The sequence below is a fragment of the Crocodylus siamensis genome, chromosome 4, assembly GCF_052110815.1.
Source record: "Crocodylus siamensis isolate JL-2025a chromosome 4, ASM5211081v1, whole genome shotgun sequence".
NCBI lineage: Eukaryota > Metazoa > Chordata > Crocodylia > Crocodylidae > Crocodylus > Crocodylus siamensis.
Window position 1 is genome coordinate 77,462,313 of NC_143398.1, and position 27,059 is coordinate 77,489,371.

At 41.7% G+C, this 27,059-nt stretch overlaps 1 protein-coding gene across 1 annotated transcript in view; it reads left to right on the forward strand.

The window, feature by feature from the left end:
- Nucleotides 1-27,059, forward strand: part of METTL25 (methyltransferase like 25) — a 138,568-nt gene that overhangs the window by 81,505 nt on the left and 30,004 nt on the right. The window contains exons 6-8 of the mRNA XM_090042629.1: nucleotides 19,387-19,481; nucleotides 23,440-23,469; nucleotides 26,650-26,723. Of these exons, the coding sequence (XP_089898755.1) occupies nucleotides 19,387-19,481; nucleotides 23,440-23,469; nucleotides 26,650-26,723 (199 nt within the window). The remainder of the gene's footprint in view (nucleotides 1-19,386; nucleotides 19,482-23,439; nucleotides 23,470-26,649; nucleotides 26,724-27,059) is intronic.

Here is a 27,059-nt window from a genome sequence, read left to right on the forward strand (position 1 = left end):
CCCTCTGGGCCTCTGTGGGTACTCTGAATAAAGAGAAAACAGAAGCACATATTTACATTAGGTTTCACTATTAATTGTAGACAGTGATCATTTATAGATTTAAGTGAACAATAGTCTTTAGTAGTCTGATATGAGCATAGGAAAAAATAGTATAGCTCCTACCTTGCACAATCTGCAAGGAGATTGCTAAATCCATAAAAGACACATCTCTAGTGGGTGGATGGTGGTTCTTATGGAGGATGGGACTGAGCACTCTGTCCACCTGGATCCTTTAATGGACTTTGGAGTCTTATGTTTGTCTCTGAGGCTTTTCCAGACTGGTCCCCAGTGCTCACTTTTGGGGCCTGCTGCAGACCAAGATAAAAAAACGCTTTATAAAATGCTGAATATGGTAGAACTCAGATATGTCATATTGAGATGGTTTGCAACCCACTTCATTTGAAGCAGATTGCCAAATTAGGGATAAACTACTCAGCTGATTGCTGCTGTTTTTACTTCAAAGGTCTCTGCTTCTCTACTCTACTGGATCTTATCAGTAGTGCTACACATTTGAATGGAAAAGAGGTTCCCTTTGAAATAAAAGCTGAAGTAAACAGCTAGAGCAGCTCAGCATTCCTGCCACTTTGGCTGCTGCCCCTGGTTAGTTTGTAAATCCTCACCTTCTTTGGGAACTAATCTTAGGAAGAATTAGGTACTGTTCTTGTATGCTGTCATCCACATGTGTGTTTTAGAGTGTAAATTCTTTAGGCATTAACCATAAGTAATTCTTCCTCCTCTAATTTGAATAGCAAATAACTAATTGCACTGAGAGAGGTATTAGGAAAAAATGCTAATTGGCTTCAGTGGGAGTTTAGTCAGTGCAAAAATAGGTGGGCATGTCCTAGTGTACAGGAATCACTTTATTCCACCCTTGAAATTCATCCAGTTCTGGCTGGACTGTGCCCAGTGTTTAGCAGCTACACAGCTGCGCTACATAAGCATTTGGGCCATAAGGCCCAGGTCCAGATTGGGAAACCAGGCACCTAAAAGGGACTTAGGTGGATTTATCACCTAAGTCACAAAAAGATCCAGATCAACCTTGTTTCAGTAACTAGAGAGCCCCTTAAATGCCTAAATTTATTTGGCACTCATATTTTGTCAGAAAGAGATATGTAGATGGCTATGCTCCAGTCTCTGCATATGTTTAGAAGTGATGTACTCAGAGCAGCGTGGCCCATTAACTCCCATCTTAATTCTGTAGTGATGTAGACTGGACTTGAGGAGATGCCTAAACACCTAACTCCAGTCAGTCAGATGCACTGTGTGTATCTAAGGAGCTTGGCAAACACTACACTTAGGATACAATTAACCTGTTAATAATACCATAAATCGTAACCCTGCCATAAATTCAGGCAATTAATGAAGCAAGAAAATGGGAAACCAGCCACAAAAATATTCCACAAAATATGAGTAATGTTTTTAGGCCATTTCTATCATGTCTTAAATTGAACACGTGGTTCAGTTGAAAGGGTTGCTTTGCCAGGCAGCCTGATGCTGGTTGCATGGAGGGGGTTGGCTGACAGCTCCCCCCGTGTGGTTAAGCCGACAGTCATGCAAGCCAGTCCTGCATGGTGCTGAACCCTGCTGTTTTCAGGGTGTGTAGCGAAAAGAAATTCATCAGCTGAGCTGGGGGCTGAGTCATAGGAAGCCCTGTGACCCAACACAGTGCTGGACTTGCCTCATGGCTCTGGTGGGAGCTGAGGAGCGAAGCACGTTCTGGTACTGGCTCCAGTATGGTATATGGCTGCGACTGACAATCACCTGATTGTTGGTGCCAGCCTCACCCATCACTGGGGTTTTAAACTCTCTCCAGTGCAGTTCTGGGATAGGAACCAAACATCAGTTGATTGTCATTGCCACCCAGGACCATACTGTTTCAGCCCAGGCTGTAGGCACCTGCTTTTCAGTTTGCTAGTTTTGGGGAAGCCTAAATCATGATTGCTTGCTCCCCTTGCACTGGAATGTAGTAATGACAAAATTGGAATTTGATGCCTGATCCCAACATTTCATAGGTAGTATAGCAGGCAGTGCGATTTTTGGGATCAGAAATCAGATTCCAGCCCACCATTTAATGCATGTGTGCCAGGTCCTAACTCACTCCAACATCAAGTTAATTGAAAAGCCTGAAGCCCACTGCCACTGTGAAAAAAAAACACATTGGAAGGACTGGAGAGGGTGGTCTTGTGCAAGTGCTTACCTTATGCAAAACAGATAATAGTTAAAGCAGTCACTCAAGAAGTGGAGACTTGGGATTTAAGCCCTCAGCGTGAGACCATTAAAACCCGACAGATGCTGGTTAATAACAGAAATTTAAAAAATAATCCTAGCTGCAAGGTTATTTTATAGCCTGGTGATTAGGGCTCTCTCCTGGGAAATAGGAACTTGTTTTTGAACCTCCAGGCTGAGGCAAACATAGAACTCAGGTTTTCCTAGGTGAATGTTGCCATTAGTTGGATATCATATACAAAATGAGTCTTGATACCATCAGTCAATCAGCTGCCTACCCTCAGAAGAGGGCCTTGGCATTCTGGATCATAAAGAGATGGATGTGCTTAATGGGCAGTTCAAGTTAGATTACCAAACTCTGCAGAAAGGTAGGTGAAATGCAGACATGTTAAGTTTTTTCCAGGCACTGGCTCTTGTTACCTCCCTTCGCAGCACATAGCCATTTTGGATTGTTGTTTGGAGACACTCAACTCTTCTACTTGGATCATCATGGGCAAAAGTGCCTATTTTTTAAGCATGCAAAAGTCTTAAAATGGAGGTACTTACAGAGTTGATCTGTTCCAAGTGTACAGAATCCCTTGTCCAGCTAAAAGTGTAGAGGAGAGACAGCTTTTGTGTCTGAAGTGTGAATGCATTAAAAACCAGTATTATCTGATAGTGCTGCTTCCTTAATGTTGAGGAGATATTATTAAATTGTGCTCTGTCTGTTCAGTGACTATGTATTGAAATGATTGATCCTAAAGATCATCTTCAAGTCATACAGTTCTAGATTTTAAAAATATTTTTATTGAAATGTTTTAGTAAGTTACTTTACCTATAAACCAATTTTAGATATTCAGAAAGGACATGACATTATGAGCAAGGCATAGGCACATCTATCTGAAGGTACAACATGAAACTATTGCCCTGATATCTCAATGACTACCTAGGAGTACCTACATGGTTGGCAGGTATACTGCATACAAAGATGTATGGGGAGTCAGGCGATTTTGGTGTGTATCCTCTCCTGCAACATACTTTGTGAGATGCCTCATTTCTTGCCTCATTTTCCCTGTGCAATTAAGTTTAGCTCATTAACACCTGTAAGTGCTTCAGGATTCTCAAAAGGAAGATATTTTTCTAACTAAACAGCATTTAAAAATTATTGTATTACAGTTTAAAGAAGTCAGATGAATATTCTCTAAATTCTGTATGTTTTTTGGATGACTTCAGTTTTTTTCATTCTGAATTTCAGTTTATTTTGCACTTAAGACATTTATTCTTTCCATTCTGTATAGATACATGGATTTCCAGTTTCTGAAAATGCAACATTTGAGGCAGTATGTAGTTAGTGTCCATTTTTTCTGTATCTTAAATTTTTGGGGAAAATCTTTTGTGTTCCTGATTCTTGTTGCTGCTTTTCAGTTGTTTGTCACCAACTGAGCTCTCTCATCTTTAAATATCTCACTTTCAATTTCATGTACCAGAGCACTAGTTGCCTTTACTAGTGAATATAGTAATTTTGCATATGGGATATTTGGAAATGGACTAGCATTCAATAAATCTTTATATCAGTGAGGATTTTTTAATATTCAATATATCATGCCTATGTCTAAACTAGCACTTGTAGGCGTCTCCAGTTAATCTCAAGAAATAGTATGGTTCTTAAGAGTTACAACAGTGTGCCTTTGTGTTGGTTTTAGTTTAAATTTGACTAGTAATAATTTCCTAGGATTAGGTCACAGTTCTAAAAGAAGTGTTTTTATATAATTTCAGGAAAAAATCAGCACTCTCACTTTATTAATTTCTCTTTTCACCCATATCCTTTTCATAACACTTCCCACTTTTGTTCACTGGTTGATAATTTTGACTTAGTGCACTGCTTGGTTTGAATATGAAACCAGTAGGTATTCTCTCTGTTCACCTCAGTACTAGGATCTATAGAAAAAAGGTAGTGTAGCAAGATTATAAATTTGTGCATGGAAGCATTAGAAATCAAATTTCTTACCCAGTAATTTTGGGTGATTAAATATAGATTTAAGTATGCTGATTTAACTGGCACAGTGATTGTCGGGGAAGCAGTGTTTTCCTGTGAGCAAAGAACTAGAGTAGTAATCAAGAGACTGAGATTCTATTTTTCTCCTTGCCACTGACTTGCTGTATGAGCTTACGATATCACTACCACCTTCAAGGCTGTTTTTTTCAAGTTTTGTAAGCTCCTTCAGACACTGTGTGGCATAATGTGTTTGAATAGAACCAAGGGTGGCAAGGCTCAGTCTTACCCTACTTGCTGCTTGTATTAGAAATGTGAAATAACAGATTATTTTGTGTTGTCATACCTTGACAAGGCTGAGGGCAAGGGGAAGTTGGCATTTATTTTCTTTTAATTTTGAATCCATACTTATTTCTCTTAATCCATGCGTATTATTGACTTCATAGAGGTTTTTGTGGCAAAAAATCACTTTGCACACAGAGATCATTTTAATCAGAAATAGTAAAAAAGAATCTAAGTATGAGAACAGGACAAAGGGAAAGGAAAAAATGAAGAAAGGGAAGAGGAAAAAGAAGTAATACCATGTATGATTGTCATATTCCTCCCCTTCCGTTTTCCTTCCCACCCCACATCGTTGTTCCCATGAAGTATTTTAATCATATACTTTTTGGAATACTGTCTGTATTTCTTCAAAGACAGAAAAGGTACAATTTACACTGAAAGCAATTCTCTAAAGACTCCTTAGATCACTCAGCTTGTTAAATAGATAGCAATGAAATTTGGTTTTTTACCATATACTTTTGCAGGATATTTTGTTTTTCTAACTATTTTAACAAATTAAAATAGGAATGAGAGAATGGAGTAGTTTAATTTTGCACCATCTATTATAGCTGCTTTTATCTTGACCGCTAATATGTCAAAAACCACCCAACCTTGAACAAAATTTTTATGGTTGTTACCTCCCAGGTATTGCTCTTTGTAATTAAATAGCTGATGAGCTGATCTTGGTGCCAGCCTTGTGTATTCAGCTGTGTACAAGCTTTAGGTGCCGTATCGCGTTACTCTTCACTGTTTGACTTTGGCCAGAATCCCAAAGCAATCCCTGCCAATGAGTATGTGATTAATACAAAGATTTTTCTATGTGCTTGGCAGCCCTTGTACAATTACCTCACGCTGACAGCTGTGTCTGATCTTCAGTCAGTTGTGTGTTTTCTGTAGGCTTGGCACTGATTTTATTTTTGCCTTGGGTATTCTGTAGCTGCCCAGAAGTGGTTAGAAATGAAACCTTAACATATTCTTGCTTCTTTCTTTCTTAATGTACCTCATAATGTGTGTGTGTGTGTGTGTGTGCGCGCGCGCGCACATGCACACATATGCATACACATGCACACATGCTCTTTGGTTGGGTTTTTTAAAGGGACTATAGATGTTCTTGTGATTAGAATGAAAACAAAATTAAGAATAACTGAACTTGAGGTTCTGTAAACTTAGTACGTAAGGAAATGAAAATATCTATATCAGTGATCCTCAGCCAGGTTGTCCTGGCATCCTAAAATGCCGTGCAACCCTTTTAAAAGTGCTGTGTTTGCACACTGTTTGGTGTGCAAACATCTACATGCTTCTCAAGATAAACCCAGAGAGTTCAAGTGTTTTTTGACACTATTCAATGCATAGTGTCAAAAAACATTTTGAACTGTTGTGGTCTTTCTGAGTTCTTTGCAGTGGAAGAATTGCTATTATTATTTTTCCATAGTCAAGAAATGAGTGAAAGCTAAGAGCTGTGATTTTCTGCCAGATGCCTTAAATCTAACAAGGTTGAGAATAACTGAAACCCTTGAAATGTACAAATTATGTATGAATATGGACTTTTCAGTTAGAAGGAACGTGATGGAACTCATGTATTGATGTGAACTAGGCAAGAACTGTGTTGCCTGAATATCAAAATGAAAGGAGCTGGGCAATAGGTGTGAGGCTTGTAATGTTAGTGCATCAAAACAAATTATGGCCTAATTTTCAAGAATACCTCAATGAACATACACAAAACACAATAAACACTATTACACAAAAGCAGTGTTTTTGCATTAGAGATTTAAAGCATTCAGTTTTACCAAATACTGTTTCTTGGAAAGCAAAAGATGCACAGAGGCATACAGAGCATATTAAATGACATCATTCCATGGTTCACATGAGCTCTGTAGTACCAGAAATTATCAACAAAACACTGTTTTAATCCAACTGGTGTTAAAAAGAAGTGTAAAAAATGGTAAAAAGCAAACTCAGTTAGAAAAAAGTTTTAAGTTTTACATTTCTAACCTGATCTTAGCAAGAAATCCAAGTTTAAAGTTTTTGTCACTTTAAAAAGTGCCATAAATGCTTTCAGACAATATAAGCTGTGGGTATACTATTGCCATGTCAGTGCTAAATTAGAATAAGCTCAATTTCTCTTCAAGTTACAGTCTCATGCTGAAACACTTCTGAAGATTGATATTTCACAACACTCCAGTAACAACTTGCTTCAGCAAAGATAAAGGTTAAAAATGATATGAATGACAGTTGTTTTCCTTAGGAAAGTATAATTTCTGAAACAAACTACAATCCTGAGTGGAGCTGGCACTTCAGCCAGTACATTAAAAGGTTATTTCTGCTTTTTCTTTGTGCATATTATATACAAACTGATGGATTCAATCAATAGAAAATAAATCATCCATTTTCTTGTTATGTACTCAGATAGTTTAAGCTCTTAAAAACAGGATAGGAAGAGAAAAGATATCAATTACAGGCAGTCCTCGGACTTATGGTACAATTGGTTCCTGAAAACAGCATCTTCAGTCAAAACGTTGCAACTTGGAACTGATTTTTCTAATAGGAAACAATGTTATAAATGGGGGATTGGTTCCTAAACCAAGGCCTAATACCCTGTTTTCACCAAAAATAACCCAGAATTTTGTCCTCAATCAATTATAGATGAGTAATATAGCTACATTAATGTATTTATATTGTAAATAGCAATCATATTGATTTGGAAGGACTTCTTTGAGGTGACTTGGCTGGACTTTTTGAAGGGCTCTTGGCTGGGTTCTTCTCAGGAGTTTTGGCTGCAGGTTTTTCGGGAGTCTTGTCTGCTTTCTTAAAGAAAGTGTCCAAGGAAGTTTGGACAGATGTTCTCCAGGGAGATGGGTGACACAGCGATTTGTTCGCTGGCATGGCATCACATCAGATTAAACATTGTAAAGTCGAAACTGACATCAGTTGAAACGGTGTCAATTTATAAACGTTATAAGTGCGAAACATTGTAATTTGAAACGTTCTTAGTTGAGGACTGCCTGTATTTCAAGAAAAGAAAAATCCTCTCTTTTATACTACTTTTTATAGTACAGTAATGGATTTTTACTGTCATTAAAGATCAGAAGAAAAGAATCAGCATTCCTAAGCAGAATTTATAATCTTCTAAGTGTTACTGAAAACAGTTAAACAAAAATCCTGATTTCTCCTCCTTATATTTATTCATCAGTGATTTAATTGTCATTGTCTTGCCATGTAGTATGTACATTTGACTGTTGTTGTGAGTCAAGTATTCAATAAATTAGCATAAGTCTGTAAGAGGAGTATTGTAAACATTAGTCTGCAGCTGTGGGTGTCTGATGGTTGGTAACAAACCACTATTTCAGAAGGTAAAATGGAAAACGTATGAATGAGTTTCTATGTATGCAGCTGGAAATCACTAGGAAGTAAAAAGAAAAGAGACTGTTAAATAACTGTAAATAAACCTTCAAGAAACATTGATACAGGAAAACAAACAAGTATCTGCAGTACAATGCAGAAACCTAGTTAAAATTACCTGGGATAGAGTAATAAAACAGCTGTATCTAAAATAGATTTTTCCCTGTCTGACCTCATCACCTCATTAGAACAATGCTATTTTAAATGCACTCTGAGAGGAGTGTAGGCCTGACACTACCGTGCTGTACGCTGTGCCACGCATAGAGCAGCGACAAAATTCTGTGATCTACTGCACCAATACAAATAGGAAGTAATAACCCTATCTCATATTCTCCAGGCAGTTAATAAACTCCTTTGTTTCTGTTTGCACTACCAAATATTTTTCTATAATCATCAGAAGAAGGAATGCATTAGAATGATGAGTATTTCATACGCTGGCCACATAATGAATGTTGTTCTATTCCATAGTCATACTGTTTGTTTTGGTTAGCTAGAGCTCTTTTAATTGATTTCCGTTAAGTGCTGTGATAAAAGACTGACCAAACAAGTCAGTGTCAGCAGTCATATGCAGTCTAATGGAAGGGACAGTAAGGCTGAGGACAGAGCTCTTTCTCAAGCATAAAATGCTGAAAGGATAAAATTATGATAATAGGATGGAAGTTAAATTTCAAAAGCATAGGCAATTGAATTTCCACTCAGGTGTTCACTTAGATCATCCCTTTTCTCCAGTGGGAATAATTAGAGAAAACAAATTCAGTTAGTTACAAAAACTTAAATAGGAAATAAAATAGACATTCCAAATTCGAACTGCTAAAATAGATGCAAGTTAAATGTAGCACTTTAAAATATTTAGGCAAAGTATCTGGTCTCAAGCTCTCTCTGCAAAATTTCACAGCACAGGAGTTAAAAATAGTGTCAGTCTCTAGAAGACTATAAAACGGATTACAGAATCAGGATCACATAACAGTAAACTAACCCAAAACCTCCAAGAATTGAAAAATCACTGATGCAATAATATGAAATTGCATGATTAGTAGTAGGTGTCCCAGTAGTACTGAAAAGTAATTTAACATACTCTGTAGAAAATTCAGTCTTACAAACTATTTTCTATGTCCGTTGATTATAGATGAATAAAATAGGCAACTTGGCATTTTCTTGTGTTTCAAATAATTTTGCGAATCTATCTTAGTCATGAAGTTCCATTCCACTGAGCTGTGTTGAGGGAGCAGCACATACTTGTTGGTTGCATTCAGCATCTTAAAAGGAATGGAAGAAGCTCCTTGACATAGGATCATAAGAAGGTTGCACTGGAAGGGACCTCAAATGGTTATCTAGTTCATCCTCCTGCTCAAGGCGGGATTGTGCCTAATGATACCATTCCAGCCAAGTGTCAGTCCAGCCTGCTCTTGAAAATTTTCAATGATAGAGATTCCACAATTTATCTAGCTAGGCTGTTCCAGTGCTTCACCACCCTCATAGCCAGGATGGTCCTTCTAATCTCCAACCTAAATTTTCCTTGCTGAAGCTTGAGGCCTTTGCTCATAATCCTGTCCCCTGTAGGCACAGAGAAAAGTCCATCTGCATCCTCTCTGCAAGGGTGTTATCAAATCCTCCCTTCACCTCCTCTTATCCAGACTAAATAACCCTAGTTCTTTTGGCCTTGCCTCATAAGTCTTGCTTTTCAAGCACCAAATCATTGTTGCTCTGCCCTGGCCTCTTTTCAAACTGTCCACATTCTTATTAATGTGTAGGACCCAAAACTGGACATAGTAGTCTGGGTGAAGCCTCACTAGTTCTGAATAGAATGGAAGAATCACTTCCCTTGGTTTGCAAGTAGCATTCCTTTTAATATAACCCAGAATGCTCTTGGCTTTTTTTGCAACCAAAGCATGGTGTTATAATAAGCTCATATTCAGCTTAGTATTCAGCTGTAATCCCCAGGGACTTCTTTGCAGTACTGCAACCCAGTCAATCATTCCCCAGTCTGTAGTTGCATATGCAGTTATTCTGTCCCAAGTACAGGACTGCACCTGTCCTTGTTGAATCTCATCTGATTGATTGCAGACCATTTTGGAGTCAGGAGTGGACTGGCCAAGTTCGCCGATGACACCAAACTTTGGAGCAAAGCATCCACGCCAGAAGATAGGCAGGTGATCCAGGCTGACCTGGACAAGCTCAGCAAATGGGCAGACGAGAACCTCATGGTGTTTAACACCGAAAAATGCAAGGTTCTCCACCTTGGGAGGAAAAACCTGCAGCATCCTTATAGGCTTGGCAGTGCTACATTGGATAGCACTACAGAAGAAAAAGACTTGGGGGTCACCATTGACCACAAGATGAACATGAGCCTGCAATGCGATGCTGCGGCTAGTAAAGCGACCAGAACGCTGGGTTGCATCCATAGATGCTTCTCGAGCAAATCCCGGGACATCATTCTCCCCTTGTACTTGGCCTTGGTGAGGCTGCAGCTGGAGTACTGTGTCCAGTTTTGGGCTCCACAATTCAAAAAGGATGTGGAGAAGCTTGAGAGAGTCCAGAGGAGAGCCACGCGCATGATCAGAGGTCAGGAAAACAGATCTTACGATGACAGGCTGAGAGCCATGGGACTCTTTAGCCTGGAAAAGCGTAGGCTCAGGGGTGATCTGATGGCCACCTATAAGTTTATCAAGGGTGACCACTAGGATCTGGGGGAAGATTTGTTCACCAGAGCGCCCCAAGGGATGACGAGGTCGAACAGTCAGAAACTCCTGCAAGACCGTTCCAGGTTGGACATAAGGAAGAATTTCTTTACTGTCCGAGCCCCCAAGGTCTGGAACAGTCTGCCAGCGGAGGTGGTTCAAGCACCTACATTGAACGCCTTCAGGAGTAAATTGGATGCTTATCTTGCTGGGATCCTATGACCCCAGCTGACTTCCTGCCCTTTGGGCAGGGGGCTGGACTCGATGATCTCCTGAGGTCCCTTCCAGCCCTGATGTCTATGAAATCTATGAAAGTCTTCACCTTAGGATTGTCAACATTTCAGGGTCACTCTCACCCAAGTTACCTTCCACCTTCACATTCTCAACCAATGTCTACCTGTTTGTGAGCAGCATGTTGAGGAGAGTTTCCCCCAAACAAACTTAAAGTGAAGAAAAAGTAAAAAAGAAAGTGACTGGGCAGACTTTCCAACAGACTGTACTAGAACTCCCAGCTAGTCCTACTGGAACAGCTCCCACACTGAACCTATACCACACAGCCCAAACTGGGGAGGCCTTCCTTCTTGCTTCTCTCCCAAGCAGGACTCCCACCCAAACTCTCCTGTTTGCTGACCTGTTCACTGGTCCTGTGTTTCTGGCTCCTGTGGTTGGCCTAGCATTTCTGCTTAAGCAGGCCCTACTTCCTTGTTCACATTGCACTCACCTGCTATCAGCTGCACTCAGCAGCTGAGAGCTCCTGTCTGCTCATTCATCCAAAATAGGTATCAGCCATCTCCCTAAGAGTATGAGAACTCTTCCACAGGAATTGAGAGTTATGACAGATTAGGGGATAGGCAGAAAGCAACTACTTTGTACAGTGTGTTCCCTATTCAAGTCTAATGGATTCCCTACCTTCTGGAGGATTAATAAAGGACACATACTAGAGGACTAATCTTGAGGGCAAGCTGCTATCAGGAGTAGGTCAAGTAGCTCCATGGAGGAATTGATATATACCAGGACTAAATCATATTTTTCTCACAGATTCTTCGTCTCTATAATTTTTTCGGATTGGTCCTTCTGAAATTGTCAAAAATCCTTCTTCTTAAAGAAGAAAAGTACTGGAAATTCCCTAAGATTTTCCTCGTACAGAAAAAGTCCTTCCCTTTCTATGTAATAAGCTGTTAGAAACAATATAGAGAGAATTAGATTCTTCATTTATCTGCCTTTAAACATGTCTTAGTGAAATTATCCCCATTGCTTTTACCTTATCTCAAGTTTTGTAATAGGACTTGTGTTCTGTGGCTATCAAAAAGGATTGCTTTCATTATAGCACCTCATAATGCTTTACCTGGCCTGACATTACACATTTTTCTATAAGCAGTGCTTTGATCTGTTTTGTTGGACCATTGATCTGATTCCTTCATACCTGATGTGTCTGTCGTCTGTATATTGCTCAGTCGATGACAGGTACAGAAGAGTGACATACATCTTGGAACTAATCTAACAGCACTTGCTTTTTCTTTTTTGCTTAGGCCCTAATTAAACAAAACATCTTATTCAGCAGAGCACTTAAACTTGTGTTGATTTTCTGTCATTAGATCAGAAGAAAAGAACCAGTGTTCCAAAGCAGAATCAACTGCACAGTACTAAAAGCAGTAAAATAAAAAATCTGGCTTGTCCTCATTGAAATTTGTTCATTCGTGATTGTGATCATCTTTTTTCTGGTCGTATAGTAAAAATGTTATTTGCTTCTGGTTAAATGCTTTGCTGAATTGCAATCCTGCTGCTCATGTTTTGAGAAGACATTGCTTTAGATCTGTTGTGCTCAGTATGCTCCCTTCCTTTATATGCTGAAGGTTGTAAGAACCTGAAGCTCATGAAGAGTTTGCAGACCTGAATATGAAATATGAGGGGTTGATCAGTGAAATATGGTGGAATAGTGCTTGAATGTGAAATATGAGGGTTTTCTTTGGATGGATTTTTTGTTTTATTTTTTTTTACAAAAGCTCCTTTTAATGTACTTTTGTGGCTATGACACCTGCCACATATGTACAGTGGTATACTTGTGAACTGATAGTCTAAATTGTAGGTCTTCTCTTTTTCATTAATAGTGAACAGGGTTACGCTCTACTTCAGCTTTTATTTATGTTTCAACCTATTACCTGCAATTCCTTACTTTGTTAAAGTTATACGGAAAAAGAAAGGTCATCCTAATTACCATTTCTGCACTGATTTGAAAATGTCTCGTTAGTTTCTTCCAATGCGGTAGACCACCACAGTTCTTTTGTGGGCTCGGGGCAGACATTCAGAAACCCTGAGCCTGAATTGATTCAGTCCTTGCAGGTTAGTCTAACCTGGCTAGGCTAAATCAGTTTGTAATCCAGACAGACATCCCAGAAATGCAGGGACATACCTGCACTGACTGGCTCAGGGTAGAGGCCAGGTGGCACTAGAGCAGCCCTCTCTTTGCTTCCACAAGACAGAGCTGAGGGGGGCATCATGGCCCGGCCCTGGCAGGTTGCTCTGATTATTTCCCACCCCCACCCCCAGCTGCCCAGCAGGGAATGTTTATCACCCTTAACTTGGTGTTTATCAAATCATTAAGAAAACAAAGCCTCTCTCTATTAACCAACCTGCTGTTTAGCTCCAAAAAGCCTGTCTGCCTCTGTCCTTTCCCACATCACAGACCTTAGCTAATGTGTGGTCCACTAACTAATACTGAGGTGTCTGCATAAGGCAGAGGGGACAGAGAGAATAATCCCTGCTTAGCAGGGAGAAGCCAGGCAGACACTCTGTGCCTGCAAGTCTGTGCCAAGCTCCAGCCAGGGACCAAAGGGGAGGGGCCAGCTCTACAGTGGAGCAGAGAGCCCCACCCAGCCTAGAGAGCTTGCTGGGGTTCTGGGGGTGTCTGGTTTATCTTAAATCAGCAAGGGGTCTGGGACAGACATTGCATAAACTGGTTTGAGGCAAATCAGTTAAGTCTGATACTATATTCAGCCAGATTTCTCTTAAACCAGTTTCCACCATTTTCAAACTGGTTTATGCGCACTGATCATCTGTTCTGGTACAGATGTTTCTGTTCACTTAAACTGGTTTATGTGTAATGTCTATCCCTAGCCATGATGACTTGCTGTACAGTCTTTCAGAAAGCATCCATGTTGGAAAGGTTTCTTGAGTATTTTCAATATTTGTATGTCAATACTTATTGAACTTCTGCTTTAGGATTCTATGACAGAATCATAGAATCAATGAGTCGGAAGGGACCTAGACAGATCATCAAGTCAGACCCCCTGCCATGGGCAGGAATGACACTGGGGGTGGGAGAGGTCATAAGACCCCAGCCAGGTGCCTATCCAGTCTCCTTACCTTCCGGGGAAGGTGAGAGCACCACCTCTCTGGGAATCCCATTCCAGGCTCTGGCCACCCTTACAGTGAAGTAGTTCTTCCTAATATCTAACCTAAACCTATCCTCCCTCAGCTTGTGGCCACTGTTCCTAGTGACTCCAAGGGGGTCCTGGTGAACAGTCTTTCCCCAAGTCCCTGCTGCTGGCCCCTGATAATGTTATAGGCAGCCACAAGATCCCCCTTCAATCTCCTCTTGTGGTTTCAGGTCCCTCAGCCTCTCTTCATAGGGCTGGCCACAGAGGCCCCTGACCATATAAGTGGCCCTCCTCCAGACCCTCTCCAGGTTTTCCAAGTCCCTCTTGAAGTGTGGTGCCCAGAACTGGACACAGTGCTCCAGCTGCGGCCTGACCAGTGCCGCATAGAGGGGGAGCAAGACCTCTCTGGACCTGTTAGTGATGCCCCTGTTGATGCATGACAGGGTGCGGTTGGCTCTGCCTATTGCTTCATCACATTGGCAACTCATATTCATCCTGGAGTCAATCATGATTCCAAGATCCCTCTCTGCCTCTGTGCTGCTGAGAGGGTCAGCCCATAACCATAATGCTGGTTCCCTCTCCCCAGGTGCAGCACTCTGCACTTGTCCTTGTTGAACCGCATCCTGTTCAGATCCACCCACTTCTCCAACCTATCCAGTTCTGCCTGGATGCGGTCCCTGCCTGCCAGTGTATTCACTTTGGCCCACAGCTTCGTGTCATCAGCGAACTTGAACAAGGTGCTGTCCACACCCTCGTCCAGGTCGCTAATGAAGATGTTGAACAGCACCAGCCCTAGGACCGAGCCCTGGGGGACTCCACTGCCCACACCCTCCCAGGTCAACATTGACCCGTCCACCACCACCCTCTAGGTGCACCCCTGGAGCCAGTTTGCCACCCATGTGACTGTGCATTCCTCAATGCCACAGTCCCTCAGCTTGCCCACCAGAATTGGGTGGGACACTGTGTCAAAGGCCTTCTGGAAGTCCAAGAAGATGACATCGACTTCCTCCTTCGCATCTAAGCTTTTTGTTACGTGGTCATAGAAAGAGACCAGGTTAGTCAGGCAGGATTGGCCTGGCACACACCCGTGTTGGTTACCCCTCAACATCACTTCCCTTTTCATCACTTTCACAAATGTGGCCCTTGATAATTTTTTTCAAAGACCTTCTCCAGGATAGAAGTGAGGCTGAATGGCCTGTAGTTGCCAGGCTCTTTCTTCCTCCCCTTCTTGAAAACAGGGACTACATTGGCCCTTTTCCAGTCCTCAGAGACTTGGCCTGAACACCGGGAGTCCCCAAACAGCCATGCCAATGGCTCCACAATGACACTAGCCAATTCCCTCAGCACCCACAGCTGAAGGGCATCCAGGCCTGCCGACTTGGATACATCTAAGCCATCCAGGTAATCCTTAACTAGGTCTGAACAGTCGGGGGACTCGCATCCTTCCTGGGCCTCTCTATGCTATCACCCGAGAGCACCCCATTGTCAGCAGACAGGAACACTGAGGCAAAGAACTTGTTAAAGAGTTCTGCCTTTTCTCACGCGTCCATCACCATCTGCCCTGCCCTGCCAAGCCCTGCCCCGTAGGGGTCCAGTGTTACCCTGAGACTTCTTCTTTCTAACTATATATTTGAAGAAGGACTTTTTGTTATCCTTAATCCAAGAAGCTAATCTAAGCTCCAGTGCTACTTTAGCCTTCCTTACCAAATCCCTACAAGCTTGGGTCAGGGAGGTGTACTCCTCCTTTGTCCCTGCCCCCTGCTTCCACGACCAGTACGCTTTTTTCTTTGCCCTCAGGCCAGCCTGGATATCTGCGCTCAGCCATGAAGGTTTCTTGGACCCTTTTCCTGCCTTCCTGCACAGTGGAATTGTGTCCTGCTGTGCCCCAAAGATAGCCTCCTTGAGGAAGGACCACCTTTCCTGAACCCCCATACTAGCTACACCCTGGACTCCGAGTGCCTCCCTGACTACTGCCCTGAGCACATCGAAGTTGGCTTTCCTAAAGTCAAGCATTTGCAGTGTGCTAGTTACCCTCCCCACCTTTCTCTGAATAGCAAACTGGATCATTTCATGATCATTGTCCTCTAGGCTCTCTTGTACTAGCACATCCCCCACCAGGTCATCCCCAGAGGCTAACACCAGATCCAGTATGGCATTTTCCCTAGTGGGGACGAGTACGTCCTGCATGAGGTGTAGGTCCTGTACGCACATCAGGAACCTTCGTGAAGTTACTATGATGTGAACTTTTTTTTTTCCAGTCACCAGACATATTGATCAAGTAGGAGGTCCAAGTCCCTGGGGGCCGTGCAACTCCTTGTTGGCTCTTACTCTAGTCAGCCCTCTCTCAATTTGCTTGCACCATGCCCTGATCTTGTTAAAGGTTGAATAAAGGAGGCTGTCCATGGGCTTTAGAGTGAGCCTCAATCCTACCAAATCTCCATCAGGGTTCCCCTGAACCCCCACCAGTCTCAACTATGCCCTCAGGCTCAAATAGGCCCTCTTGGCCTGACCTTACTTGTGTAGGCTTAGGGGCTAACTGTGTGGCTCCATACCTCCCCTACACCACACCCAAAGCCTTGCATCTTGTGTCATCATGGACATTTTCTTTGTCATGCGCGTATACTCATGTGGCCCTCCTCTGAATCCTCAGACAGCTCAGTATCCTGCACAGCCCCACTTGAGTCTCCAGCCCCCTCAGTCAGCCCCTCCCTAGGCTGCTAGACTCCTTGGCTACTCATTCAACTCCCCTCTGGGCTGTCAGACCCTCTAGTCCCTGCTTTGTCCCCTTTCTAGGCCCTCAGACTTCTCAGCCCATCTTTGGGCTTCCAGGCCCCTCAGTCTCACTCTTGGCACTTCTCTGGGGTGCTAAGCCCTCTGGTTTCTCATGTGGCCCCTTTATGCCCCTCAGGATCCTTTTGGTCCCACTACACTATTCCTGACTGCTTGCTGAGGTGCTGGACCCTGCCGGTCCCATTACGATATTCCTGGCCCCAATCTGGGATGCAGGACCCTGCCAGTTCCAGTCTCAGCCCCTGCTGGGCTTCTGGCTGTCCAGGTAAACTTTGCCTGCCCCTGCAGGGCTCCAGGCTATACTGCTAGTGCAACCTAATAGCAAGCACCTGCCCTCTGGCAGGTACTCAAGCATTCTTCAAGGCTTCACATAAACCAGGGCCACCCGCCTGTATAAGCAAGCCCAGCTTGTACCCTGTGCTGCAGAGTGGCTTTCTTCCCGAATTCAGGAGCTCTGCTGCTCTGCTACCAGGAGCTCCTTGCTTCGTGTCCTGCCTGGCCAGCTCAAGCTCAGGATTTATACAGCTCTATCTGCTGTTTATACTGCTGCTGGTCAGGTGAGTCCTCGATTGCCTCTTTTTGCCCTGTTCAAGCGGCCTCTCTGGCTGCTTGCTCCCTTAAAGGAGCACTCTTGTTCTGAAGCATATTTCAACACAATCTATTTAAAAGAAGTAGCGTGACTTCTGAAATAACTTCATAAGGTATCATTTGTAAATCAGAACCAATTAACTTGCTGTTCTTCCTATAATTCTTGGGAGAAAGTTATGTTGCTCAGATGTTTTATCTGTGATCACAGATAATTATAAAAATACAAGTATTCCATATAGCTATATTATGCTGAAGTATTTTGCACCCCAAGGAACCTACATTATGAAATACATTAGCAAAATAAATTACAGCAGGAATTCTAGAACAAAGTTGTGTCGTAGGGTATTATATTTCCTTTTCTTTCCATCTCTATTTTTCCTTTTTAATATTATAAGTGGATGACAGCACTTTGATTTTGTTATTGAGAGAAAACAGGAATGCTTCAGATTAACTAATCATTCATATGGTTTATAAATATTCATAGTCTAGCTTTTCTGGTAACATTTTTACCTTGCATGGATAGTGGGTGTGCCTTGAAATGGGATAACTGAAGGATGTGTACAAAAGAAGGGGAAAATAAGAATTCCAAGACTTTAACCTGCTCTTTTTTTTCAGTGTTTGCCAGTTTCTGTTTGAAATATTCATAACATATGCATATAAAGAGTCTGATTAGTTCAAACCAAGCAATAAAAGTCATAGCAGATATTGTTTGCTTTATATAAGTATATTTAATAGAATCTTGTTAACCATCACTTTAGTATAAACAATCAGCTAGATTTTTCTCTCATGTAGCCCATATTTACAGCAGAGATGAATCTTGCCTCATGGCTTATATAAAATATTGTTGTAAAGCAGCCTTCATGAGTTCTTTTTGTAGGCCAAAGTCTGCTGCAGTTTTTCCTGTTGCCTGTATCTTAATGCTTTAGAAAGTTTCCCTTTGTCTTTACTTTGTTGCCCAAAAGGATCCTCTTGCTCTTCAAGGGTCCCCCTGTTAGACCATGGGTCTGGTATTTTTCTCTTGTATCATTTTTATACACATTTTGTGATAGGCCTTTCAAAAATGTTTGTATCCCGTTTCTAATGTATTTAGCTTATTTCCGCTGTCCTCCTTTTAACCCCATCATCTTGATTAATCTAAAAATATTTCTGAGCAATCTTTCTAAGTTGAAATGCCAAGACACTATCCAATTTGTTTTCCTTTTTTTTGCTGGAAAAGCAAAAACCTATTAATTAACATTCAGTGTGATTTGAAAGTGGTTTTTAAGGACAATCTAGGAAAAAAATCACGAAAAATGAGTGGTACTAACATACTAAGGCAATCCTGATAGTTTGGGTTTCCCACAGATACATTCATATTAAATATTAATTTAAAAGCTGTGCTGTCATTTTAAACTTTAATGAGACTGAAATAAACTGAATTGTAACTTCTGATGTAAAAGCTTCTTAATGTTTTGAAAAAACAGTGAGAGCCTTTGCAGCTGTTTTTTCTAAAAAATAAACATAATGTCCCACAACGAAGCACAAAGCTTCAGCACTATAATAAGCTCAAATTATTTTGTAACAACTTGCTGAAATACTATTTAAAAATTGTTTACAGTAAAAGAAAAGCCCAGCAGGATGTGATGCATATGTCCTGTTAGGTTGACAGGCAACCCAGCTTACATCTTGAGGTGCGTGTCAGCGTCTTGGTTGCCAAAATAAATCACAAAAGCTTTTGTTTTCTCTAACAGTTTGTATAAAATTCACTTGGGTAGTCTGAGAGGAATAGCTTTAGAAAATGTGAAGATTTTAGAAATGGAACCTAAAGCAAAAATATCTGCTGTTGAGAAAATACCTTTTAAAAAACCACACTAAAATGCTTTCTGTTATTGGACTGGAGTAGCAGTGAAACATTTCTGTTGTCGTGCTCTGACTACCATTTGTCTTTCACAAAAGATGATATAAGTAAGAGTAAAAGTATTTAGAAAAGCTGTACATCATTTTTCTCTCTCTGCAGATTGCACGGTGGAAACGTGGGGGTTTCCCATGTGCCAGTATTTAAAGGAAGAGCACTGGTGCTGTGGTCGCAATGCTAGAATGTCAGCATGCTTGGTACGGTTCTCCTTTCTTTTTCCCTCTTTTCATACTAAGAGCTTTATCCAGATGTTATAGAATTCATTGTTTTTGGCTTGTAATCCTAGAGCTATGACTTAAATCCCAGATTCCACACCACAGAATAACATCATTAATGTTGTATGTGTGATAAATTATAAGTAAAAAAATTGTATTAACCTTCCAACTTTACACATTTTATACTTGCTGAGGGCAGGAAACAATGAGAATAGACAGAAATGTATTTTAAAAATGGCCAAAAAAGGCCACAGCTTTATTAAATTGAACAAGGCAACCCCTAGGGCACTAAGTCCTGGCAGCGCTTCTACCATCATTGACTTCTCCCAAAATGTTTCTTGTTCATAATATTAAATATTCTAATTGTACAAGAACTAAACAAGTTGGTTTAATCCCCCAAACCAGACCAATCCTGCAATCTTAGGCAAGTTTCTGTATAAGGGAATTCTCTAATATTGCACACAGAGAGTGCTCCTGTGGAGCATGGCCACATCAGCAGCACAAAATGATGGGTTTGAGCCTAACCTAAAGGAATGAATGCATCCCCACATTTTCTTGTTTGGGTTAAAAGTTCACCATCCCTAATCCCTATTGATTGCATTACCTGAATAAAATATGAGAGATGCTTCTAGCTTCAAATTTTGTTGCTGCCCCTTACCTGCAGAGAATAGAGCCAGCACTCAGCCCAGGCTAATATAAGATTACAGAGATCAGACCTAACATTAGAGAACTGTGTGCCATTGAACTGAAATATGTCAGAACAGTTATACAGTATGCTTTGAAATCTAAATATTTCACCTTCGGTAAAGTTTATGAAGCATTTCAATCAATTGTGGATCCTAGAGCCTTATTTTGTTATTCTACAACAATCAAAAATGTCTTTCAGAAATATGTTTGCTATCTTTACTGGCCAGCGCAGTTCTATAACCTGCCCATAACAACCATAACCAGTCCATTACTTCAGTTAGCTCCCCAGTAAACCATCAATGTCTACACATGCACCCATAATCGGGTGCAATAAGTGAATTAACTCCACTGTAGGATAATACTTTACGGAACAAGTACTATTGTACAGTGGAGTAGTTGTGTGTGCCGAACCACGCATGTAGACAGTGACTGGGGCTGGCTGCAGTGTGAGGGTGCTACAGTGGGGGCTGCCTGCTGACTAGGCCCACACTGTAACACCTTCATGCCCCAGCCAGCCCATTCGCAGCAAGTTGAGCCAGGAAGGAGTAGCTCCCAGTTGGCAGACTGGCACACTGGCTCCCCTGCCAACCCTGGGGCTGCCCTGTCCTAGCTCAATGTGCTGTGGCACTGGGTGCACATGTAAACGCTGCACCCAAGAAAAATAAACTCTGGCATGAATTGCACCAGAGTTTATTGCTACATGCTACATGCTAATTGCACATGTAGATGCACCCAGTACCTCTATGGTGCTATTGTTACTGCTCTGTCATTTAGTACTAAATGATGATGCAATATCAGCCATTACTGTGCTGTGCCAGCAGTGCACAGTGAGTTTTAGCTGCTTCATTGCCATAGCAATGCATTGTAGTGCGGGACCGCGTCACTACGGCGACATAGCTGCGGCATTCCAGTTTGTGTCCACTGATGTTATGTCACTCTAGCATGTTGCTAAACACACCATCACTAACCCCCGGCCTTCTGTATTCTTCATGGGGGGAAGGGGAGAAGCTTACCATATTCCTTTTCCCAACCCTTTTCCTTTCATAGGGAGCAATGAACAGTTAAAGCACTGTTACTTCTGGAGAAGTGATCCAACTAGAGTTGCATGTCAGTTTGTTGTACAATCAGAGCAATCCCATTTTTGCACAGGAATTCCCATTTACCAACTAGAGTAGGCCAGGGCACTATGAGAGCTGACTTAGACATCAAACCTGAAACCTCTTTAAGCACATGAAAGCACTCATTCACATCCCAAGACCTCACTAGACAGTGCCAAGATCCCAGACACAGCTGATTGAATTGAACCCTGCTTCACCGTGTCTGGATTCTGTTTGTGCTCTTGGTTATATATGTGTATGAAGAGTGGCTGCTTTCTAGCTTATGCTTATCCATCTTGTATGTTGTTAGTAACAGACAGTGAGTTGCAGAAATACTGACCATGATATTTGCTCCTCGTGCAAGACAGGATTTCTCTCCAGAGTTCTGTTTCACCTGTGAGAGTATCCCAGAGACACACAGGCTACATACAAGGGTTGTTGCTACCAGTAGAAACCCTACTCTGCTGGTAGAAACTAGAATCTTTCCATTCAGTTTTTCCCATGGGATACATGTCCCATCCAAGAGACAGATCTTCCAGGTTGACACCTTGTAAAAATGAACACTTGCATGCTCCTCTGTTCACCACCCACCTAGTCTGGTCTGGGAATAAAACAGCATGGCAGTGCTCCCTGCCCTCCCCAATTTGGGGAATAGACTTGGAGCTTTTCTACCTTCTTCCTTCATCTCCTAGGTTGGTTTCCCTGGTTCAGGAAACAGGATGGGGGCTTTGCCCCATTGCTGTTCTCCCTTCCCAAGTCAGCCTGAGCTGGGAGAGGAGCAGTGGAAAATATTCTCTGCATCTTCCCTGTACCAGAAACTGCCTGGTCCAGGTAATGGAATAGGGGTTTTGCCCTACTGCTCCCTCCTCTGCTCCTAGAGCAGAGGCAGCTGCTCCCCGTTCATTCCCCAGACCCAGTCTAGGGGAGGTGCAGGGACTCTTTCCCTTCCTCCCCTCTTTCCATAGAGACTGGGAAGAGTGGAGCCACTGCTGCTCCCAATGTCCTCTGCAAATCAGAATCACCCAAGTCTGGTGAAGGCATGGAAAGAGGTGAGAGGTGGTGGCCACAGGCTGAAAGTTCCCTTTCCCTTTAAGTTTTTTAGTGGAAATTTCTGAAAAATGTCAACCTCTAGAAACGAATGCCTGTTCATGGCCATATGCTGTCAAAGGCACAGGAGATGCATCTAGAGTTGGGCTGGGCTCAGCAGTAACTGCAGGACATACCTGTAATAGTGAATTATTAACTAGAAGCAAAGGATGAAGTTGATTTTATGTAAAATAAATTACAACTGTAATTTTGTAAAAGTCAAGGGAAGCTAGAGTTGGAGCAACATGGGGCACAGGTGAAGACACATGTACAATACAGTTTGGCAATATATTGTAGAAGTAAGCCTTGGGAGGGAGGGGACTGAATGACAGAGATAGGAATTATGCTTATTACTGTACTGGGATTAAGGGCTGTGAATAATGATGAGGCCTGAGGGGTGAAGTATGAATAATTATGTATTTATCTTCAGTTCTACATAGAGTTTTGTTCTTCAGTTTTAATTCTTGTAGGTACAATGTCTTACCACCTGTTAAAAAAAAGAATTTTCACTCCACTATTTTTAATCCTTTGTCAACTTAGATCATAAAAAAATCAAATAGTGTCACACCTCCCTCAGGTTTCATGGGCTGGAAAAATCCATTTTGAAGAATCTGTGTAACATTTTAAATCTTAGTCTCTCTAAATTTTGTATTCCATTTAGTTTTATGCACTTTAAGGTAAATATTTATACACTCTAGAGATGAAAACCATTTCATGTGTTGGACATTAAATTCAGTTATTTTAAATACACAGTATAATATCAAAACTGAACTTTTTATACATGTATTTGCCTAGGAATAAATAAAGTATTTTTTCAACTCATAAAAATTCAAAGATATATTTTATATAGAAATATAAGTCTATGCACAGACACAAATATTCCATTATCATTGCTTGTCCTAGGAATGAACCCAAATAACAGAAGTGAACTGATTAACTGCCCTTAATGGTATTAACAACCTCATGCTATGTCACATAATTAATCTTTTAAAATGTCATATCTCTCAGTCTTTATACAGTGTATTTATAAAATGTTCTGATAAAGAATAAACATATCTTCGCTTTTAAAGGCTTTGGAACGAGTTGCAGTTGGCCAAATGGTAAGTAATGCTGTTTATTTTAAACCTTCTAATGACAAAGCTATTTTTTTCTTTTTTTAATACTTTTAATGCATGACCTTCTACTGGACCTGCAACTCGCTGAATTCTAAAACATTACAATTAGTCAAGTATAAATCAAAGCCAGATTGATATTATGTGTCAGCACCATGAAATTGCATCTTTATTGCCTCGCCTGCACCTAGTGATGTTAAAGAATCTATTTTTTCACACAATTAAGAGTCAGTGAATGCATATTTGAATGACCCAGTGTAATAATAAACTGTAAAAAATTATGTTTCATCATGCTGGTTAAAATTCTATACAAAAATCCAGAAGTGCGTTGTTAAGAACTTAGTATGTTAAACAACCCTTCCAACCCTTGGGTTCTTTTTACTCTGTCTTCTAATAAAGGCTCAACTTTGGGGTCTTAACTGACCCCAAAGCAAGGGCAGATCCTCCAGAAGGGTTGTAGTGGTGTAGTCACACACCATGAAAGCAACAGCTGTGGACTATTTTAAGTCCCCAAATCAACCTGGAGATGTAGTTAGCTTGCCCAATGCTCTCCACCAGTTCGTCCACTTGGGGCATTGGATAGGAGTCAAACTTAGCCACTGCATTCACCTTCTGGTAGTCGATACAGAGACGGATTTTCCCATCAGGCTTAGGTACCACCACGATGGGGCTCCGCCAGTCGCTGTGAGATTCTAAATAATACCCTTCTCTAGCACCATTGTAATCTCCACTCTTATCGGGTCTTGGAGTTGCTGGGGAATCCATCTCCAAATCTCGTGTACTACCTGGCCCGGAGGAATTTTTATCCAGTGCACCATGCCCCGGGCTTCTCCAGGGGTTAGCTTGAATACATCTTCATACTCCTTGACCAACTTGGCAGCCTGTCTTCTCTGTTCTTCCGAAAGTCGCGCGGCCAGTTCTACGTCCCCCGGCCCACTTTCCTCCGTACAATTGGGACCTGTGTTAACGACCAAAGGTTACTGGCAGGTCCCAGTGGCTCTTGCCATATAAAATCTTCCCAGGCAATGCACCATTGTGACAGGAGTATCACTACTGGAGCCTTTCTATTGGTGACTCTGCCCTCCTGTTATGGGCCAACCGTCTGCTTACTCACCTGCCATGCCTTGATCTTAATTGATTAATTGATTGATGTCATTAGCATAAGGCTGCCCACTTTATGCACCCCGGTGCCAGGGGGCGCTATCTGTGGCTCCTTTTCCTCCCCTACACCGCAGCCCAAGCCTCGCAGATGGTACTGGCATGGTTTTGACCTGCGCCCTGTTGTGACTTGGCCCTCTCCTTTACTTCCTTGGGGCTTCTCGCAGCCCCCCCTTCCCTTGCTCTGGGGCTTCTCACTCCTCGTGGCCCTCTTTCCGGGCTCCTTACTGCCCCCCTTGCTCTGGGGCTTCTCATTGCCCCCTTGCTCTGGGAATGGGGTCAATGCACCCCAAATGCTGTGCCATCTCTGATGCCAGGGTCCCCACACTACCGTGAAGCCCCTATGAGGCCTCCTCCAACCCCTAATAGCCTCACCCAGTCCTCAGGTCAAAACAGCAAACACAAAAACACAAAGCCCCTGGGCTATAACATAAAACGCTAGACTGTCCAGCCAAACAACATTCAATCCCTACTGGGAAAACACTCCAACCCCCAGCAGTGACCAGGGGCTGCTCACGCAGTCAGGGTTCTCCCCTCTGTCTGCACTGGCTGAGCTCCTCCTCCCTTGGCCACCAGAGGGGAACTGCTCTCCTGGCCTCCCACCTGGGCTTATACGGGCCAGACCCTGCCCCTTCCTGTCAGCTGGCTCCCCCGCGGTTGTCCTCGCAACCAGCACCTGTTACTCCAGCTGCCCTGGTAACTTGCAGCTGGACCTCCCTCTTCGTCCTAGTAGGGGTCTCTCCTAAGCTGTTTTCTGCTCTCAGGCGCAGGTCACCTGAGTGCTCTGCAACACTAGGACAAACAAGTCAGTTTTCTTTCTGTCCTCACCCCCTATTAAATTTTGGTAATTTCTGCTGATATTTACAACAACAGTGCCACTTATAGTGGTACTTTTTTAAAGAACAATCTTGCCCACAAGGAAATAATTAAAATATTGTTTGCAAGCCACGACTAACTGAAAAAATGCATTCTCCAGAGTTTTTCTTAAAATTGCTTTTCACAAAGAAAGAGGAGTAAATAGAAAAATCATCTAATATCATAAATACAGATCTCAAAAGACTGATCTTTTTGCTCTGGGTCAATGCAGTGATCAGTAACTTTTTCACTTGGTACTGGTGTTGCATCAACTGATACAGAGATAAGAAAGAAAGTATTGTGATAAAAATTGCCATATGCTTTATTGCAAAGGCTTGCATCTGACAGTCATACCATAATTTTCATTTTAAGTCCCTACGTAAATTATCCATGAATATTTTAAATTATCATTTGGGGGGGCTGTATACATGAGGTGTACACATTTTTAATAGAAGAGACTTACAGAACACTTTATCCCTGATGTAAACCCCCTGGCCTTAGTAGATTTACCTGGGATGCATTTTTAACTAACAGGCATTAACTTTTCTTGTGTAAACACATCTTTCATAACTAAAGGTATGAAGTTTTAAAAGCACCGCACTGTTTTGATAATCATGATGCTTTCTGTGTGGGTATGAATGTATCAGAGAACTGAGACAGAGTGACTATAAATAAGAGAATATTTTAACACCCTTAAAATATTTTCCCTTTGTCTCTTTCTTTCATTATTGATCATATACATGTATGAAAAGTGATGAACAGACTTCCCTTAATGTATGGTGATGTGATTCTAGAGTGACCCCCTTTTCTGTAATAGAGTTGTATGGATTTACATTGTTATAATTAAGAACAGAATTTGGCCCATCTTTATTTCTTTGTCTTGGCTCTTTATCCCTTTACCCACTTGCTATCAAACTTGGCAATTTCACGTGTTTATTTTTTCTCACAATTATGATTATGCTGTAATCTGACCAAACAACACCCTTTTAACTTGGGAACAACACAATTAGAAAATTGTCCTCTCAGCCACGTTGTTTAGACTGCTTTGACAAAAATATAAACCAATAATTAAGTAAGGGAGCCAACACTATTAGTTATTCTGGATTTGGTTTTGATCCCAACTTTAAATCCCTGCTGTTCTTTGATTTTCTGCAGCTGCCTACAGAATCTTTGTTTTATCGAGCTGTTCTGCAGGTTATTATAGAAGAATGTTATGGTGTCACCAAAAGGTATGAAGCTCTGAGTTCAAAGAATAAGAGTCTTATTCTGCCTCCCATACTATCAGAGTAATTACTTAACATGAGAGGGATGGCAGAATCAGCCCATACGTTTTCTCTGTATAAGTTTGTATTATGATTTCAGTCTTTACATGCTCAGCACATTCTTTCACTCTAATTCCATATGCAGAGATCTTGTCCTTACTTTACCAAAGAGGGAACAGCTCTAGCTTTACTACTGGAAACATACTAGGGGTGTACCTCCCCCACAGGAACCGAAGGAAAATGTGTTAATTTTAGATAATAGAGTCTGGAGCTGTACTGTTCTGCAGAACCTCTTTAATGCTG